General features: G+C 34.3%; 1 protein-coding gene across 2 annotated transcripts in view; it reads left to right on the top strand.

Moving 5' to 3' along the window:
- Positions 1-17,931, top strand: part of LOC126824879 (nucleoredoxin) — a 38,699-nt gene extending 20,768 nt beyond the window's left edge. For both annotated transcript variants that reach the window (XM_050554287.2, XM_050554288.2), the window contains exons 2-7: positions 6,698-6,952; positions 11,898-12,102; positions 13,444-13,532; positions 14,643-14,733; positions 15,707-15,816; positions 16,565-17,931. In XM_050554287.2, the coding sequence (XP_050410244.1) occupies positions 6,698-6,952; positions 11,898-12,102; positions 13,444-13,532; positions 14,643-14,733; positions 15,707-15,816; positions 16,565-16,765 (951 nt within the window). In that variant the 3' untranslated portion in view covers positions 16,766-17,931. The remainder of the gene's footprint in view (positions 1-6,697; positions 6,953-11,897; positions 12,103-13,443; positions 13,533-14,642; positions 14,734-15,706; positions 15,817-16,564) is intronic.
- Positions 17,932-20,251: the final 2,320 nt, after the last annotated feature.

The following is a 20,251-nucleotide window of genomic DNA, read 5'->3' as shown; positions in this document are numbered from 1 at the left end:
ACAATATTTATCAAAGTTTAAAGTCCTGGTTTAACTTTGCTAACCTTATCAACCACAATATTTATTGAAATCCTCTCAAACATTAGTTTAAGGTGATAGTCCAATGTTTTTACATTGTTTTGTGTTAAAATCCCTTAAAATCCTCTACCTTATGTGATACGTTTTCAAACAACTTAAATCCATCAGTCTTCATCTGGAAATGGAGACCAGTGTCCCAAGCTGTATTATGTGGTGTCTGGATAAAAGCAGACTTTTATTTTATAAAAATAATGTGTAGGTGAAATTTACCTTTCGTTATCAAGTACAGCACATGGGTCATTCATTGTATAGACCTCTAAAGGAACGGGAATTGATTATCAGGTCACCCAATGAAAAAATTGACCTGAAATCTTAAAAGGGTTACGTGTCCTGATAAGCAGTTTTGATGTTCATGTTCAAACGACTCAATATTGTGAGCTGTAATTTTGAGACAAGGTAAATACACCACTTCTCTATATTTTGATGCTTAAATTTCATACGTACTCAGACTTTTATTTTTTAGACTCCGTTCAAATCAGGATAGTCCCTTTAAGCTGAACATATTTAGTCATTTAGTTTATAAGAGTTAAAATGTACCTCTTTCAGAGTGGCATCTCTCAGTTCTCTACTGAGTGACCTGAAAAAAAAATGACTATTTTATATTTTACCTAACTGATCAACATTAATCAGAACTACAAAATTCTATTACTCATTCAAAAAACCAAACAAATAAAAGCATCGCAGGATGATGTCACTGCACACAGGCATACAATATAAACAGGTTTAATCAGGCACAAGGTGATTGCTAGTAACAATGTTGTTAACTAATTAAGAACACTATAAGTAGTTGTTCTAATGCTAATGGCTTTTACACCCACAATAACAAAATGTGCATATTTTGAGCTTTTAATAACTTAGTTTTGGAGACTATTGGGCATAAACATAACTGTTACAAGTAAATATTTGGATGAAAATAAACTGTAGATGTGATCCCATCCAAATATTTCCATGCAGGATACATTCTTTCAATCAATATATAAAACAGACCTTTCTTCTGCTGGTTCTATAAAATTTGATCCTTAAAAGTGTCTGGATGATTAAATAGGATCAAAGATGTTTCTTGTAAACACTATTTGTGTAATGAAATAATAACAATACTCTCAGGGCTACATACAGTGATTATAAAATATGCAGATATTCTAGTGTTCGTTGTCTGAATTAATTGCAACGTTTCCTCTAATTAATGACACTGCTTGATTCTGAAAGTTTGATGGATATAAACAATTGAATTGCGAGTCACCAAAACAAGTCATGTGGTTAACAAACACAATGATTAAACTATTGATGTTGTAACAAAAGGATTTCAGCACAGAAAATATTCACCAGTGCTTTTGATGGTCTTGATACAAGATTAAAATATGAGTTGCAGCTGCAGCTTAATGACTTATTAATGACATATGAAACTAACACTCATTAATTCTTTTGTCAAGATCAAAAACTTTATATTCAATTACTAATATCCATAAAATGTTTGGCAAATTTAACGAATATCTGGGTTGTTTTTTTCAGAATTTTAAGCGCATGAATTTTTTTTTTTTTTAACCAAAGGGATATTTTCATGTCACATCAAAGAATCCAATATCAAAATGAAAGCTCATTTGAAATGGTAGTTCATTAAAACTATATATTTGGTGTTATCAGAATCCTTCATATTTCACCATCAAGCATAACCCTGTTTCTATAAGCGAATTTAATGTCAGGGATGAAGAAGCAAAAGTAAAATATTTATTCTTTAATGGCCAAAATAAGAAAAAACCGAAATCGATCTGACTTGATAGCCTGTCGAAAGATTTTAGTTAATTGCTGATATGTCATTTTGATGACAGTATGATCTAATAGTGTATCAAAACTATTGCAATACTTCTTTGAAGTCGCAAATTACGTAACTTAATCTATGGAATCAAACAGTCGGAGCTTACGATTTACAGTATTACCATTTAGCTAGTATTCTACGGCTTTTATGTGTGTGTTTAGCATAATGATTTATGGGGCTATAAAATCGAGGTATTAGAAATAATGTCCTTAATACACATATTGATTTTAAATTTACTACGCGTGGCTAATCAAAGGAAACAATTCAAATGAGGTAGAGGATTAAAGGAAATATCTCACTATTATAATTAAGTTATTGCTTTTACTAAAAAAAAAAATCTAATTCTAATTGATTCTTTTTGTCAATATTGTAGTAAAACACTTCAAACAGTTTCATTGAAAGATAATGAATTTGAAATGAGATTTTGATATATAAGTCAATTGGGAATTACACCTGTGGCTATGGGGATTCTTGTTTAATTTCATTGTTGTATAATGTGAGATTATGTTATATGATGATGGCATTAGACCCTTTATTCACCCATGTCCAGCCAGCTTTTAAGGGAATTGGAAAAACTTACTACATACCCCATGTTTTGCACATGATCGAGGCTCTTATCACGAAAAAAAAGCTCCTGCAAAAATTTCAGAGAAAATATCAAAACCATGTAACACATTTTCAATTAAAATGAAATTAACTTCACTGTTCTTCTCCGACTAGGCTAATAAAGATGGGCATACAGTGTGCTAAGAGGTAAATTTTGCCCGGACAGTGGCACTACGAACTACTCTTATTTTGAATTCCAACTGCCAAGGGGTCTTTTACTTGCGTGCCAATATGTACATGGGACCTTGGTTCTTTGTCCCAACCGAATGACTATACAGCTTTCCTTGTCAGGCCGTCCGTTCTGCACCACTGACAAGTGGAAACCACGCTGATATATCACGATGGACTATCTTGGCCAACATCAAAAGCGAATCTGCGACCTCCAGGCTAGCGAGCCAATGTCTTACGCACTGAGCCATCGTTGCTCCCGATTTTCAACTGGTTTTGCCTTTAGAGCAGGGATGCTGTTTCATAATTTTGCTTGTCAGACATCATTATAGAGTAAATGTTTTCTTTTCAAATTAATCTCAAATTATGATTATTTCTTTTAAAACCTTGTGAGCAGGCTGTAGAGATTATTTTAAACCACATTTGAGAAAACTTGGCAAGGATGGCATGTTACATGAATTAATTGTTTTTTTTTATAAATCTGACCAGAGCCTTCTCTGCTCATGCAGAGCATATTTATATTTCTTTACTCCTACATTCATCGAAAAAGAGTCGAACAAACAAACATGCAAAGCATTGCTGCCGTTTTTGCCACACTCCACACGAATCCAAAACATGTATGCATCTAAATGTGCAAAAATCTTGTCCCAGAGCTTCCTTCAGATTCCATGCCAAACTTGGACCCCTTCGGGTGAAATTCTAGAACATGCCCAAGACATCTTGTCACTGTTGGAGTATAATTTCTAATACTGAATCTAAAATGCAACACCTTCTTCACTTTATCAGTTCATGGTGTTTAGGAAGTCTAGTATATTTAGTTAAAAGTCTTGTTCTGTTTAACAGTTACCAAGTTATCTCACACTTAACTCATATAATCACATTCTCTTCTTCTTTCATCTTGCCAAAATTACCTCCACTTTACTTTTGTGTGTACTGTTACATTGTTGATGTATTTGAATGTGTTATAAGATTATGTTGATAAAAGATGTTTCCTCTGTCAACAGTTTATATCTTTAGAAAAGGGGAAAAAACTTGATGTTAACACCAACATTAGACAGTATCAAATAAAATACAAAGAGAACACAGATAGCTAATTTTCAAATTTTAGTATAGAATGTTTTTTTTAAAGATGTATAGAACTAGCAGTATTACATGGCTTAAAAAACAATTTTCTTTGTCAATACCTGTATATCTAGTATATGGTTTTACACGATTTTAGCAAGGGATACAGTGCACGGTGTACAGTGTTGGGTGGGTGGGGCACAATCCCCCCCACCTCCCAATATTATTCAGACAACATTAAATTTTGGCACAGTTGTCACAGGTCTCAAACATTTTGACTCCATATAATAAACCATAGTACAGTTTTTAAACAAAAACTATTGTTTTGAAGTGAACAACCAATGTTTCATAATATAAAACCATAGTTTTCACCATTATTTAGAGAAGTATATATGAACTAACTAGATGTATTTAAGATGGGGTAAAAACTGTATTCTATAAATCTCTATAGACAGATCATCACCCAGCATGAAATCTCCTCAAACTGATGGTACTAATCATTCTATCAACATGATGGACGCAACATTAACTTAATTATAATTTGTAGTTTATTTTACTCAGGTCATACTGACATTCACATAACTTTGAAGATCATTTTACACACCCTTCAGTAGAGGCCAATATTTTAAAACCTGTTTCCTTTTTTAATCAAAGGTTATGGGAAAGATCTTATGCTTTTTATATGAGATAGATTTGTTTTACCTGCTCTTCAGATAATATAGTCTTGATGATCATGTCCCTTACTTTGACCTAGTAGGAGCATGTTCAGGTATTGGAGCAGAGCAGGGTCCAAGTTGGAGACAACAAGTTTGGTGTGAGCTATAGGTCTTGGGGATTAACCGAGAATTTGTAAACTCAGAAGCTCTGAGACAAAATTTCTGGACAGTTCGATGCAAACATGTTTAGTATTACAGTGGAGTGAGGCCAAAATGGTGAACCCCCTGTCTGGACACATGCTTTCCCAACTTTCATGGATCCAGTAGCGGATTATCAGTGAGGCTGATGAAGATGCAGCCTCAGGCCCAAAGATTTTGTAAAAAAAATTTTTTTAGACTTGTCTGATACGATTAAAAACGCATAGACAATGAATGTTAGGGGGTTGGGGTTTAGGCCCAACGGGAATCAACATAGGCCCTGACCCAAAATTACTTAGGCCCACGCCATTTTAAATAGGCCCTATTGTTTGGAGATCTGATCTTATTTTTTAAACGTAGGCCTACAATGTACGTTAAATCCTTGTAAGTTTTCGGTTATGTCTTGCTTAATATATTGTATCCACGTGACGTCATTTATGGGCATATAAAGTTACATTACGTTTATAATGTTAGCAACTACCTTGGCTCTAACTTTAAAAACTAAATAGGCCCTCCAGCAACTGCCGCCTCAGGCCTTGGTGGAGCTTAATCCGCCACTGCATGGATCCACAAACTTTACTCATGAGTATGAAGTGAGGAGGATCCTGGAAGGCTTTGTGCGAGAGTACACTTCACATTATCCCACATATCATACTTGCTTTAAAGGTCATGAACCAGGCTTGCAACCATTGAAATGTTCAAAAGGCATTTTGATCAGTATTTTTTGCAGTAATATTTTGCTTAATTACCGTACTGTTCACTTGGTAATACTTGTTTTTTTGCATTCCTATGTATTCAGGAAGCACTTAAACTTCCATAATAATTGTATTTGATGTTATTTCTTATTAAACCTGAGTTATTTGTTTGACCTTCAGAACTGTTTTTGACATTTTGTGAATAGTGAATAGTGATTTATGATACGTAAAGTTATTCCTGCTTTGTCCATTTTCAAAAAAGATACAACAATGACGACCTTCTTTTCAAATGTAATAAAGACAACTGGGAGAATGTGCCAAGTCACAGAAGAATTATTTTGATTGGTTTCTTCAGGGGTGGCATGGTATTCAAGAGTTAGTGAACTGTCCACAAAAACATTTTAAGCAGACATAATATCTGTCTCTTGCTGGGTGTCAAACAAATCATGTGATGTAACTAATTACCTGTGTGGCGTGAATTGGGCCACAGCGTACTGTTCAGTATGAGTGAATTTACATGTCGGATTTGTATATTAAACGTTAAAAACACATAATTTCATATTTATATATAATATCCCAATAAACAGTGTCCCTTGTGTGAACATAATACAGCACTAAACATACCCAAATCCGGTGGCCGAATGGTTAACGCGTGGGTGTTGGATCATAGGGTCTGTCATTGAGTCGAGTGGCATGGTTTCGATTCTCTGCATGTACGTGATAAGGAGTATGATCGTCTGTCCAACATCATGGGTTTTCTCCAGGTTCTCCAGTTACCTCCCGCTGCTAAAATCCTCTACGCGCAAACGAATTACTGAAATAAAATTGAACAATATATTAGTCCTGAAATGACCTAGTTTATATGGTGTGGACGTTAAACCCCATTTCTCTCCCTCTCTCTACATCTCTTCCGGTTTTGATAAAAATTCATTTTTCGCTTACAAAAACGGTTTTGCTTGTGTTACAGAGGCGCTTATTTCTGAATATATATTTAAGATTTATGGAAACCTTTTTGGAAATCGTTGGTCTCCCCCTTTAACCCATTCCATTCATTTCTTTGGAAAATGATTAAGTTGCTTCCGTTAGCAGTTATTTCTCTGTGACTTGGGTAACTCTTTATTGCAGTTAAGACACTTTAACATGTATTTGGGATTTCATCCTCCAGAGAGAAATTAATTGGCTACCAAGGAAGACACATCTTATCCTGCAATGATATTTGACTTGAAAAATTAGAATTTAAAAAGAAGCTGATTACTTCACAGACCTTTTGATTTTTATTGAGGAATTTTTATTGATTTTCTTGTAAAAGATTTAAAACATTTGGGTTATGAAGGGTATGGTTTGTGATTTCTGTGTGAGGTAATGTTTGATGAGAGTTGTCTGATTAACTCTCTAATGTTTTCTTTCCTTTTTCACTTCAGGCTAAATTGACGAAGAAATATAAAGTTGGTGGAATACCACGGTTCGTTTTATTGGATGGAGAAAACGGCAAATTAATAACAACAGACGGGTTTAGCCAATTAATGGAGGACGAAACAGGAAAAGATTTTCCTTGGCGTATCAAACCATTCCATGAAATGATTAAAGGAAAATTATTAAATGGAAAAGACGAGCTGATTGATTCTAACGAATTAATTAAAGGAAAAATAGTAGGATTGTACTTCTCAGCTCATTGGGTAAGATGCAATCTTTAATTTTTTTATGGTCAACGAGTGCTTATAATTTGTTTGATTCAGCATATAATGAGATTTGTGATCTGAAACTGAGCTTTAATCGCATTATCTCGCGACTAAAGTTGATCTGATTTTATATTTTTTGATTAACCAGACCTATACTTTAAGAACTAATACTAACCGTATGTAGATAATCACATTGCAGGGATCTGGTAACTGTTTTAAACCACAAAATGCTTGGAAGAACTTTCTTACATTTGATATACCGAGTGTCTTCAAATATGACAAAGGTTTGATGGTATGAACCTATATCCCATAATGATTTTTTGCTGAAAGTTGCAATCTATTTTTAGTTTCGGACGGAAGTGCCATTGGTGTTATTTAGCCAGTGTGTAGCGTGGTGGGTCTAATTTGATATGGGACAAATTTTTTGCAAAATTGTATTGAACTAGAACATGCTCATATTGCATTGGAGACAAATCATACTAAATTATTTGAAGTTTAATGAAATTTTGAGACCAAATACTGTAGAATTTAGTTTAATTTGTAAATGTACTGGTACTCTGGTTTTCTTGGGCTGCAAAAAGATCCGTGTATACTGGTACATACCTTGTGTGTCTTTACATACACATATTTGTATAGATTTTATTGCTTGGCTGCTAGACCTTTAATGCTAACCATGGTGTCTGCTATACCTCAAGAAAACTGACTTGCAGACAAATCTAGCTTCAAGTTTGAGACATGCTACAAATGTATGTGTCAGTCTGTATAATTGGCTAAATAAAAACCTCCGAGCACATCCTGGGAAGTATGTAGGTTTTTATTATTAGAAAACTATCAGAAACAGTCTTTATTATTGGATGGGAATCAGAAACTGCACATGACATTTATTTGTCTACGTAGACATTATAAACAGGTGTATTTGGTGGAGCAACAATAATCTTACTTGTTCGTGTTTACTAAAGTCAATATATACCAGTAGTCAGCATATACTCATCCTTTCTTATATGAGTAAATGAATCTTTCTTTAATCTGTCTGAAGCTTTCAAATCTATATGTATACATCTTAAAATAATTGCTTATGTATATGTAATTATCTCACACGTGACTTAATTTAAAAGAGAATATTGTGATATATTTTTTCATTGACTGATTAATTGACATGGAGTAGAAATATTGAAAGTGTGCCGTATCATGTTGGAATTGGAGTGTAGAACAGTGCTTTCACTTCAATTTTTGAAGTTTATTGTTTACTTCAGATTACAAGATATTTTTTTCCAAAAAATATGACAAGTTTTAGAATTATCCCAATTTCTTAATTTATTTTTAAGTGTTTTTATACACATAAACTAGATAATAACAGAATTTATAGTGTTTCAAGATGAAATTCTAATTTTCTGACATGCAAATGCCACTTTCAGTCAGTTAAGTCTCGGCAAATACGACTTCATTATTAAGGTGTAACGGTGATATGTTTAAACGGTTTGTAACATTGAATAAATATTGTGACCTCTAGAGGGTCCACAAACTAAAATCGCGATTTTTTTTGTACAATCAGGGGTCATAATCCAGGAAGTTACAGACTGATATACGCAAATACCAAAGGATCCAAGATCTTTGTGATATATACATCAATTTAATGTTTCATCAAAATCGGTTCAAAATTTTTATCTCTAGAAAGAGAGTCCACCACCTTAATATACCCTACTTTTACTTTATTTACTGAGGAGCGGCCATTTTCTAGAGCAGTTTCTGTCCGATTTTCACGAAATTCGAACTTAATCATCATTATGGTGTAACAGTGATATAATTGAACGTTTTTTTTAAATCATATAAAAATTGTGACCTCTAGGGTGACCACAAGGTAAAAATGCGATTTTTCGTACAATCAGGGGCCTAATCCAGGAAGTTGCTGTCCAATATTTGTGAATATCAACAGGAACCGAGATCTTTGGGTTATAAACACACATTTCAAGTTTCATCTAAATCGGATAAAAATTATGATTTTTCGTACAATTAGGGCCGTAATCCATGAAGTTTTGTCGATCCAATACATGCCAATATCGAAATTAACTGAGATCTTTTGGAGATAAACCTATATTTCAAGTTTTGTCAAAATCGGATAAGAATTGTGACCTGTAGATTGTGGACAAACAAATTGTGGACGGATGGACAGACAGGTGCTACCACAATATACAGCCACATGAAAATGTGGGCATATAAAAATACAAAAGCAGTATTTAATAGATTACAATAAAGATTTGTAATCAAGAGCACAAGCAAAATAATGTTTTGTAATTCATATGGTGGAGCCAGTAAGTAAATATTTTAATAAGATATATGGATGTGGGATAATTTTAAAAGCCAATAAACATTAGAATAAGAATATAAAATGGCACATTTATAGTCAGGGAGACAGGTGCATACTGAAAGTAAGTATGCCAGACATTTGAACAGATTTTATCCTTTCTACCTTGTATAGATATTCATGAATAACACCCTGTTTAAATTCCAAACTCAGACTGTCTATAAATTACTTGAATAATGTGGGTGAATGTATATAAATGAACTTCATTACTTATCAGCTACCGTCAGGGCCTGTGAGTGGGTGGTGGGTAGCTGGGACCAGAGGTATGCCGAGTAATGTTTTTTAAAAAAATTTGTAGTTATAAATTAATAAAAAAATATACACTGTTACTTGATCGATAAGTAGAAGAAAAACAGTGACTTTTATGAATGTGGGTACCTAGAGGCATGGGTAGGTTTAGAATCGGATTCTGTCAGTCCACTTTTTATTCAAAAAAATTGGTGAATTAAAAACTATAAGGCAGCTTTAAACTGGACACATGTACAAATTTTATGCTTTTGGGTGATCTTAAATGATTTTTACGAATTTTTAAACAAGGATTTGATGTTAAACGGATGTGAAAGAAATTAGTGCTAGATACACAAGATGAAAAGATACGCGTGTTACAGATACATATATGTTCAATTAAACATAGAAGACCCAAAAATATTTGAGATAAAGGTGTGGTCCAGGATGTTGTCTACTATAATTCAGTGGAGCATTTGCCAGTGTTAATTAAAGCATTATTAATCCAAGATTATTCCCTTTAACACCTATAGTTGTCATTCAGCCAGAATACCTCTGATTGAATCATACTACAATAATTCTTTGATATTACATTCTAATAGTTTTCTTTTGTTGTTTTCTTTGATTTTTGTCCATGTAAATAGATTTACAAAATAAAATAAGTACATAACTTCATAGAAACATGACTTGAAAAGAATCAGGATCTGTGCTTTAGAACTGCTTAAAAGATCAACACCTTCTTATTGCTGTTTACTAGTCTATATAGGTAAAGATAAAAGATGAAGATAAAAATATAAAGAAACTAACAGCTGTGTAAAATGTTAAATCTGTTTTTCGAACTCTGCATCAGGTTATGTAATAAATAAATAGCACAGATGGTTACAAACTAGGAGAAAATCATCCCAAATCTTCAGACGTGAGTTTTTAGGACTTTTTCACATACATGATGTATTTGTATCTGCAGACATTTTGTGTCTGTCTTTTCTGTACGTATGCAACATTTGCCAGTCTTAAATGTCCTTGTGCTAAAGGAATTTGAACCTTGCTAAAAGAAGTTGGTTTAATTATGCATTCTGAAATGGTTAATGTATTCCTATTAACCTAGGCTGTGCACTCCTAGTCATAATACTGCCAGTTTTTAGAGAATATCTGATTTACCATCCTGTGCTATGACAGTTAAATTATGATGATTTACCCTTGTTTTATGAATTACAATTACCAGTATGTATTTTAGGTTAGATTTTTTTTATTGTATCACAATTAACTATCAACCATTTAGTTTAAAAATTAAAAAAAATATTAATTTGAGGAATGGAATTGGGTTCAATTTTTCTGCTCTTACATCTATTAAAGATATTAAACTATTACCAAAAAATGAAGACATGACTGTTATGTTTACTTCAAAAGAGGAAATGGATAATTGATAGGAATTTAAACTGATGTTTTCTGAGTTTGCTTTCAGAATTTGATCTAAGAAAATTAGATTTATGAAGATACTAATGAAAATAACATGTCTGAAAAAAAAACCCTAACCCAAAATATAATTTTGCGAATATGAAAGGTTAGGTTGACATAGACGACTAAACTCAGCATGCATATCAATTTTGATTGATATTACCAGTAATATAGAGCCGAAATCAAATAAAAAATTATTTCTACAGAATCAATATTATAACTTTTTTCAGCTAATTGTAATACCAGGAATATTTAGTTTGCAGACTGTAGGCCAGAATTTCACAAAGAAGTGGGGCTTGGTCCACATACTTAATTGTATCCCTCACACCCAGGGGCAACCAAATAATACGAATATCCCCACTCCCCACCAGTAGAAAAATAAATCCATGAATGCTGAATGATTATTAGATGTTTTAGTTACTATGGTCATTTATTTGGCCCTTTAAAAATGTGGGGCCATCGCATCATTGTGCAGTGGCTCTCCACCACTGGACACACCTTGCTCTCTAGTACACCATACACAAATCAAGCCCCGTTTTCATTAGCCCAGTTCGGAGCAGAACAGTAGGACAGTAAACCCCATTTCATTTCATTTCATTTCACAAATTAAGCAGACAGTTTTGAAAATATTGACAAGATTGTAATTACAAGACGCAAGGCAATGTGTGGGTTTTAAATAAAAAATGGGATTCTACCTGACCTATGTGCAGATAATTACAACAAAAAGTATTTAATAATTTGAAGATAATTAGATCTCTTGTTCAGTTGAAATTGATAAGAGCTATTAAAAATGTATTCTCTTGAAGTTAGTGTCATGGACACATGGACAAAATTTTTCACACTATTAATATCTTTTCTCTGTTAAATTCTTATAGCTTGTATTTATCTTTGTAATTTCAGTGCCCACCATGTCGCCATTTTACACCAGAGTTGATAAAAACATATGAGAAATTAAAAGAAGAAGGAAAAAGTTTTGAAGTTATATTTATATCATCTGATCGAAGTTCAGAATCTTTTTCCCAATATTACAGTTGTATGCCATGGTTTGCTGTTCCATTTGGTGACAACAGACTTCAACTGCTTACATCACAATATGGAGTAGATGGTTGGTATACATTAAAAAGATACATGCCTTGATTATTGATAATTGTTGTCATACTCAAAAACTACACATCAGGTTGATTTTATTTATCAAAAAGTGTATTTATAATTTCTTTCCATTCAACATACAGGGGATGGCCCAATGGTTAGCATGTGCGAGCTGTATCATAAGGTCTGTCATTGAGTCAACTGGCGTGGATTCGATTCCCCGGTTGTATGGGACAAGAAGTAGGGTCGCCTGTCTAACCTCGTGGGTTTTCTCCGGGTCCTCCATTTTGTTCCCACTGCTAAAGACCCCTATTGAATTATTGAAATAAAATTGAACCATGTGTTAGTCTCGAAATGACCTAGTTTGTGTCGGGTGGACATTAAACCCCATTTTTCTCTCTCTCTCTCTCCATCCAACTTACTAATAATCCTCACAAATTTTGCGCCTCAAAGAGTTAACTCTGTTTGTTGGACAAGATGGGAAGAAAGTATGAAATGATTTCAAGTTTTGATTAGTAACGATTGTCGGGTTTGTAGCTTCAGAGTACGAGAGAGAGAGAGAAATGAGGTTTAACGTCCACTCAACACAAACTAGGTCATTTTGGGACTAAGGTATGGTTTACTTTATTTTAATAATTCGCTTGCGCGTAGGGGTCTTTAGCAGTGGGAGGAAACCGGAGAAAACCGACGAGCCTTCTCCTTGTCACATACAACCGGGGAATCGAAACTATGCCAGTTGACTCAATGACAGACTTTAAGATACAGCACACACACGCTAACCATCTTAGAGTACGAGCACAGTGATTTGTAATATGAATGGCAGTTTTAAAGATACCTTCTCGCATACAAACTCAGTGATTTGATGATATATTTTGACTAAAAACATATTCAAACTAATTAATCTATCAAAATTTTGCTTCAAATCCCTCTCAAAACATTGTAATTGTGAGGGAATACACCTGCTATAAAAATCTATTAAAAGAGGTCATGTTTGTGTCATGTGACTTGGCTGACATGATACCTAGCAACGGATGCGAAGCCGGAGGAGAGTTCATTGCATATACAAGACGATGTTGTCTTTGATCGCTATTTATTTATCATAAATATTGAAGCCTTATTAAATTCTCGGATTATCCAATGCCTACGTCTTTTTCCATGGTTTTTATCTCAGAAACTGTTGTACGCTTAAGCTCACCATCAAGTTTATCAACATAAATATCAAGCACTCACTATTATAATTATGTTCCGTATCTGTTGTGCAATAATCACGATATTTATTCTATGTACCTGTGTTGGCTATAGCAAGTGATTTGCTTTGCTTTGTAATATAGTATATAAGTATAAATTATTTCTGCAGGTATACCAACTCTAGTGATGATAGATGAAAAGGGTTCTATAATAACCATTAATGGTAGAACATCTATATTATTAGATAGAAACTGTAGTGTAAGTTTACTATTTCCGGTATGATATTAACTAATGTATGCGGCAAGATAAGGGTCAATTTCATAGAAGTTAATTATATTGGAGGCAGACCACCATTAATTTCCCCCATTTCATTCCTAGTATCGTTTCCCACAGGCACTTGTAACATGGAAAATATTTTAAAAAATAACATCAAGCTATGATTAAGGATATGTCTAAAGTCCTTTACGACCATGTTCGTATCTACTGAAAGAGAATTGTTTTCAGACAAGTTATTTGCCCCTGAGTTAGAAATCGGAATCAGACCAGTTATTTGATAATCTCGCTTACGAACATGGACATAATTAACAGACTTTAGACATATACTTAGTCATAGCTTGATGTTATTTTCGAAATATTTTCCACGTTACAGGCGCCACAGTCAGAGCAACAACTGTCCCTGTTATTGCTTCAGAATTTCTATGACGTTGACCATTGAAATTTTGAGAAACACAGACTTAAGTAGTATACTATAAACATGTAAATATCTGCCATATATAACCATAACCAACCTCATAACTCTTGTTTTCCTTCCGCTTGTAAACCATGAATATTTACCAAAACCTGGTAGAAAATATCATTTCAAACCCTCAACAAAAATGGCCAGGGATAGAGATAGAGAGATGGAGAGAGGAGCCACATTCATGGTTCCTAGATGGTTGAATTTAATTGTGGTCTATCTGAACTGAATTGTCTCCCATACTTGATTAAATAAGAAATGTGTTTTAGTGTCAAAAAGGAGTTGTTAATGATATCCAACAGATTTGTATAAAATTTTGGGATTTTGGGTGGGGATGGCTCTGGCATAGTAAGATATTATACCCTATTTCATTTTATTTCATTTCTTGTATCTACCGTAATACATTAAGTTTATTCCGCCATTTCGTTTAGATGATCATCACATGGATGAACATGTATTAGAGCAATCTGGATAAGCAATCAATTCTATATCATAACTTACACACAGATGCACTCTTCTGATATTTATGATAAGACCAGATAAGAGAATGTCACTTGTGCATTGATCTTAAAATATGCAAGACTAGGTACCTTATCATTCCATCTAATGGAGTATAATATGGTCTGTTGCAGGAGTTTCCATGGTATCCCAAACCTCTTGATGAACTTACCCAGAATGCGGCATTACAGTTAAATGAATCAGTGTGTTTGGTCCTATTTACTGGTGAGATGATATTTATTTTTATACAGAATAAAAATGTTTTAAATATTGAGCCAAAACAATTAAACCTATTTGTTTGCCTGATGTAATTAGTAATAAAATTATCCTTTATAAAATTAAATTGTCCAGTCTACAACAAATTTTATTTAATAATGCTCATGCCTGCAAAAGTTCTCCCTCACATCAATCACGGCCATGGGCGTCGCACATGGGGGAGGGGGGGGGGGGGGTTGTCCGACCCCCCCCCCAATTGTTTTTCGGGGGGGGGGGGGGGGTGAATATACTTGGACCCCCCCAAAATTTACATAGTAGGCCCAAACTCCTATTTATTTACAACAATTATTAGGATTAGTCAAGATTTTATCTGTATAAAACCTGTACATATCCCAATATGGTTTATGCTGCTAAAATAAAACACAGAGATAATCATCCTGGAAACATGTGTGAAGTGAAAAGTACCTGTGTTCCATAAAATTGTGTCTAGTTAGCCTGTCAGTAATATTTTGTTAATTTTTTTCTGCCACTTATCAGAGTGGATCGCATGTAGGTACCCAAAAACATAACCGCCTAAACCAAATATTTATCGCCCGCTCAGCCAACAACGTAACCATAATGGTTTTGCACGCGGTGTCCTGGTAGACAGCATGGCCACATGGTGTTTGTTTATATTTTTGGGGGGTTTTAAAAAATGGGTTAGGGTTAGAGGTTAGGGTTGCATACCCCCCCCCCCCCCCAATATATATTTCACGGCTACGCCTCTGATCACAACATGGACCATACTAGATTACATGTAAGGTTCATGATCACAGCCCATACACAAGGACAGTTTCAAATTGTGTAAAGGAGGGTTATGATATTACACATTCCACAAAGTGTTGATATTACACAAAGTAAACTACATGTAATATATTTTGTCTGTAGATAGTATTTTTTTACCAGTAGTTTAATGTAATAAATCAATTTATTATATGAACAGAAGGTGAAGATGATGAAATAGAACGAGCTAAAGAATTATTATTAGAATCTGCTACAAAAGAACATCAGAAGGGTGAAGATCAAGAACTCTTTTTTTTCTATGGTGGAGATGTAAGTTAAATTAATAAAGATTCCATTTGTATAGAAGCAGAGATTTGTTATTTTAATTTAAATGTGAAAATAATATATTTCTGCACCAACATTTGTCTAATATTTTTTTGTGCTCCATGTGCATCCTTGGATCCTTGGTTCAAATAGGAATGCTGTCCAGTAATTATACAAAGAACAAAAAATACAGGAACAGGCAGCACATAGTTTTTTTTAAAAAAATGAGTGTACAACACCAAATGTCAAAAAGGCAATACAAGTACACAAAACAAACTTTAAAAAAATGCAAATGTCAATGTGAACAAAGCTGTTAGGTACAAGAATCCTCTCATAAATGAGGCCAGTGCTATCAGTAATCAGACGTTCCATAAAAAGTAAGCATATCCTGCCGCTTGTGAGTCAGCCATCACAACTTCTAGACCAGAGTTTATATTTTTCAAAAGAATTGCAAATGCATGGTATCCATAAATGTAGGCTGTGTAAGCATGCATGTATTAAGCAGCAGGAGGGGGCTGATTTTCTGGCCAAATTAAACCAATTTTAAAACAGTAGATTTTTCAGCAAATGTAGGATAATAGAGCAATGTTCATTGATAAATACAGGCAAATTTTCAGAGCCCTCCCAAACATAAACGATCCAGTATGCGTAGGCATGTCGGTACATGTATATAAGGATAGTTAACTTTTATTTGCAGACAGAGAATCATGTGTATTGGGCAAGTAAAGTTGTTATTTTATTATTTTCGTTTCAGGATGAGTTCTGTGATCAGGTTCGAGATTTTACAAATCTGGATGATCAAAACCCGTTATTAGCCATTCTTGATCTTCCAGACCAACAGGTTTATGTTTGTCCGGAGAAAGATATAACAAAAGACATTGTAAATAATTTTACTGAGAATTATCACAATAATAAACTTACTCCGCGTCCATTCAAAGCGTCTAAAACAGTGTGAAGTATATGGTAGTTATTAGTGACGTTAATGTGTAGTGTTATTTATTAATGATGGCTGTTCTGTACAGAGTAATTGGACAGAAATTTAATGAACGGAAAGGAGTATCCTTGATCATGATATATGTATATGTTAAATCGTATTGGGATATATGAATGATGTAAAAGATGTTAAAACATCCTTTAATTTGTTTGTTACTTTCCTACATGTACATTGATGTGTAGCTATGATCCGTCTGCAAGTAATTTCAGTAGAACTTAAATCTATATTCAATTTTAAATTGAAATTGGTTGCTTTTAAATGATTGTTAGTTTAATGTACACGAGTATGATGTTTCAAGCAAGAGTGTACATTTTTGTTTTTATGTACAATATATTTGTGATTATTGTTTTTTGTTAGTGGTAATAATATTCATGTATTTTGTAATTATTTTAACCCAACAATTACATGATTCAAATAGATTCTCAATTTTCAGATTGTCTGGTGTTAAAAGTATGATAACATGCATCAAGACCTCTTTTCTGGAACAAAAAGATAAAATTATATCTCAAAGAATTTAATAGAATATTTCATTTGTTCTTTTATGAATAATTAATTTGTAATAGGGGTCAGAAATTTAAAAATGGTTTTGAAATAAAGAATTTTCAGTGGCATTTAATACATTTTGAAAAAATAATTTTTTAAGGATCTGGAAAGTTTGTTTGCCTTAAAAATGATATTTTAGCATATCATTAATCTGTTCATTTACTGAAAAGAAAAGTGTAGCCTTATATTTAAGTGTACTGTAAAATGGGTAGCCTAGTCTAAAAGATTATGTTTTCCAATTTAAAATCTTAAATTCCTTTATTATAGTCATGCTTTTTCCACCTATTATATTGCATGAAAAGAAAACTACTCTATTTTCCACATATATCTTGTTTTTAAAAACATTCTAACTTAGTACTGAAAAGTTTGGATGTTCAGCCTAAACTATAAAATGTGAAGAATTGTCAATAACTTTCCAGCGATAAATAATAGTACTAATATTAACAAAAAATATATAATCGTACTGTTTGATATTGATTATACAATACATGTAGATATAACGATAATGTGTTTTATTTTTCATGTCTTTACATGATTTAAGTATGGATTATTTGTATTAAAATTAATTAAAACCGGATTTATTAAAAGAATTATGTGTTTAATTTATGACAGTCACTAGCTAGACCCATCATAATTTAAAAGGGTACGATAATAAACATAGTCTCGATTATCCATTTCATGATTAAATCAAGAATGGAAGTCGAACAGCAAATCGGAACCTAATCCAATAAACATCGCAGGCTAGCGATGACATCGTGAGTTGATTATGGTCTGGATAAGTTAATTAATGTCTAATTAATAATTTCGATAACATTTCAGGCCTAAAGAAAAGACCTGCAATAGGCAGATTTAGTTCTTGCATGATGTATTTAACCATACTCAGCCTTAAAGCTGAACTCTGATTACAAAACTAAAGAAATAATTAAATAAAAAAAAGTTAACGCCCTAAACAATTGCCATACTTGTTTTCAATTTGTAGAACAAACATGGCGATTGTATCGGGGTACAAAAACAGATGGCCATGTCCACATCCAGTACCTTGTCAAGCACATTGCCCTAAACAATTGCCATACTTGTTTTCAATTTGTAGAACAAACATGGCGATTGTATCGACGTACAAAAACAGAAGAAGGCCATGCCCACATCCAGTACATTGTCAAGCACATTGTCCACATCCGGCTAGCAATATTTCAACTACTAATTACCTCCTGACTGACGATATTTCACTATCAACTTACTGAAAATAGTATTGCTACACAATTATTAGGATCAGGTACATATTATTTTACTAATAAGATGAAATAAGTCAACCACGATGTACGTTTGCTCTAGAAATATGAGTTACTGCCCTATTCCAAACAATAACAAATCTACCAACCACGAAACGATTCTATATGTTCTATAAATTTGATTCTAAAACTATCCGCGACTGAATTAGAATATTTAAAGATACATTATGGGAGATAGATAAAGAGATGGCAGTTCTCGCTATAATAGTTAAAAACTAGATAGTGTAAAGGTAATTTGCTGAATATTTCAGTCAAATTGATAAACTATGAACCGAGAAGGAAGCGGGTGAATTTTTGTATAGTCTCGGTCATCATTACTAAAATCATTAATATAAACAGCATAGTCTCGATTATCCACTTTTATTGATTTAATTATCAATAGCCGTTAGCGGCATATAGGAATCTAATCCAGCCAACATCGAAGGCTAGCCTTGACATCGAGCGCCAAAATTCAATTCATCCACATAGGCTAATAATATGTAAAGTTCATCTCAAATGGACAAAATGGTGGCCTATAGAGGGCCCACTAGTGTAAGTGTTTCATGCTTTGCCACTGTGTGCATAAAAAAGTGAAGGGCAATTTTAACGGGAAGTTAAAGTCTGATTTTCGCCAAATTCGAACTCATCCACAAATGTTATATTTATATACTAAGCAGCAAAAGAAACGTCAGGTTGGTATGTTACTCTGATTAGACGCATTGCATAAAACTTGCTAAATGTTTTATTGTATATTTGTGACCACATCTCCAACTTTACCTGAGCGACAAGACTCCCTTCCAAACACAGAATTGAACCCAGGAAATGTTCTCAAAAATGCAACCTGACTTCTGAGATGGTAATGTGTTTTCCATGATTTTCCTGTAACTCATGCTGCACGTACTGTTCAATGGGGACCAGCCCTATAAAATGCACCCCCATACCTGGTTGAATCATTCACGTCAGCAGCATGCCACAACTCACGCAAGCTCAGAGGAACCAGGCGCTTGGAAGACTCGATACTGGTGGCCACACTGCCCAAGCTGTTGCCAATCATTTCCAGGTCAATGTTCGGACCATCTAGAGGGGTTTGATGGCCGAATGGTTAGCACGTGCGTGCTGTGCTGTATCATACGGTCTGTCATTGAGTCAACTGGCGGGGTTTCGATTCCCCGGTTGTACGTGACAAGGAGTATCGTCGCCTGTCGAACCTCGTGGGTTTTCTCCGGGTGCTCCGGTTTCCTCCCACTGCTAAAGACCCCTACGCGCATGCGAATTATTGAAATAAAATTGAACCATGTTACTTCCGAAATGACCTAGTTTGTGTCGAGTGGACGTTAAACCCCGGACCATCTACAGGCTTCAGCAACGCTTTCAGGCTACCAACACCACGGATGATCGCCCCCAAACTGGTAGACCATGGGTTACCACAAGGCGACAAGACCGCCATGTTGTGCGACAGCACGCGCAGTATCCCTTCACACAGTCATCTGAGACAGCACGTCAGACGGTGGGAACACACGGAAGAATCATCAGTACGGTACCGATACAGTGCGCCGACGTCTCACCAGAGAGAACATCCATTGCCGTGGACCAATCCTCACCCATCGCCATCGACGTGAAAGTCTACAGTTTGCCC

Source organism: Patella vulgata, chromosome 6, assembly GCF_932274485.2.
Source record: "Patella vulgata chromosome 6, xgPatVulg1.2, whole genome shotgun sequence".
Lineage (NCBI taxonomy): Eukaryota > Metazoa > Mollusca > Gastropoda > Patellidae > Patella > Patella vulgata.
Note: the sequence above shows the minus strand (reverse complement) of the source record. Positions and strands in the feature narration are given on the sequence as shown.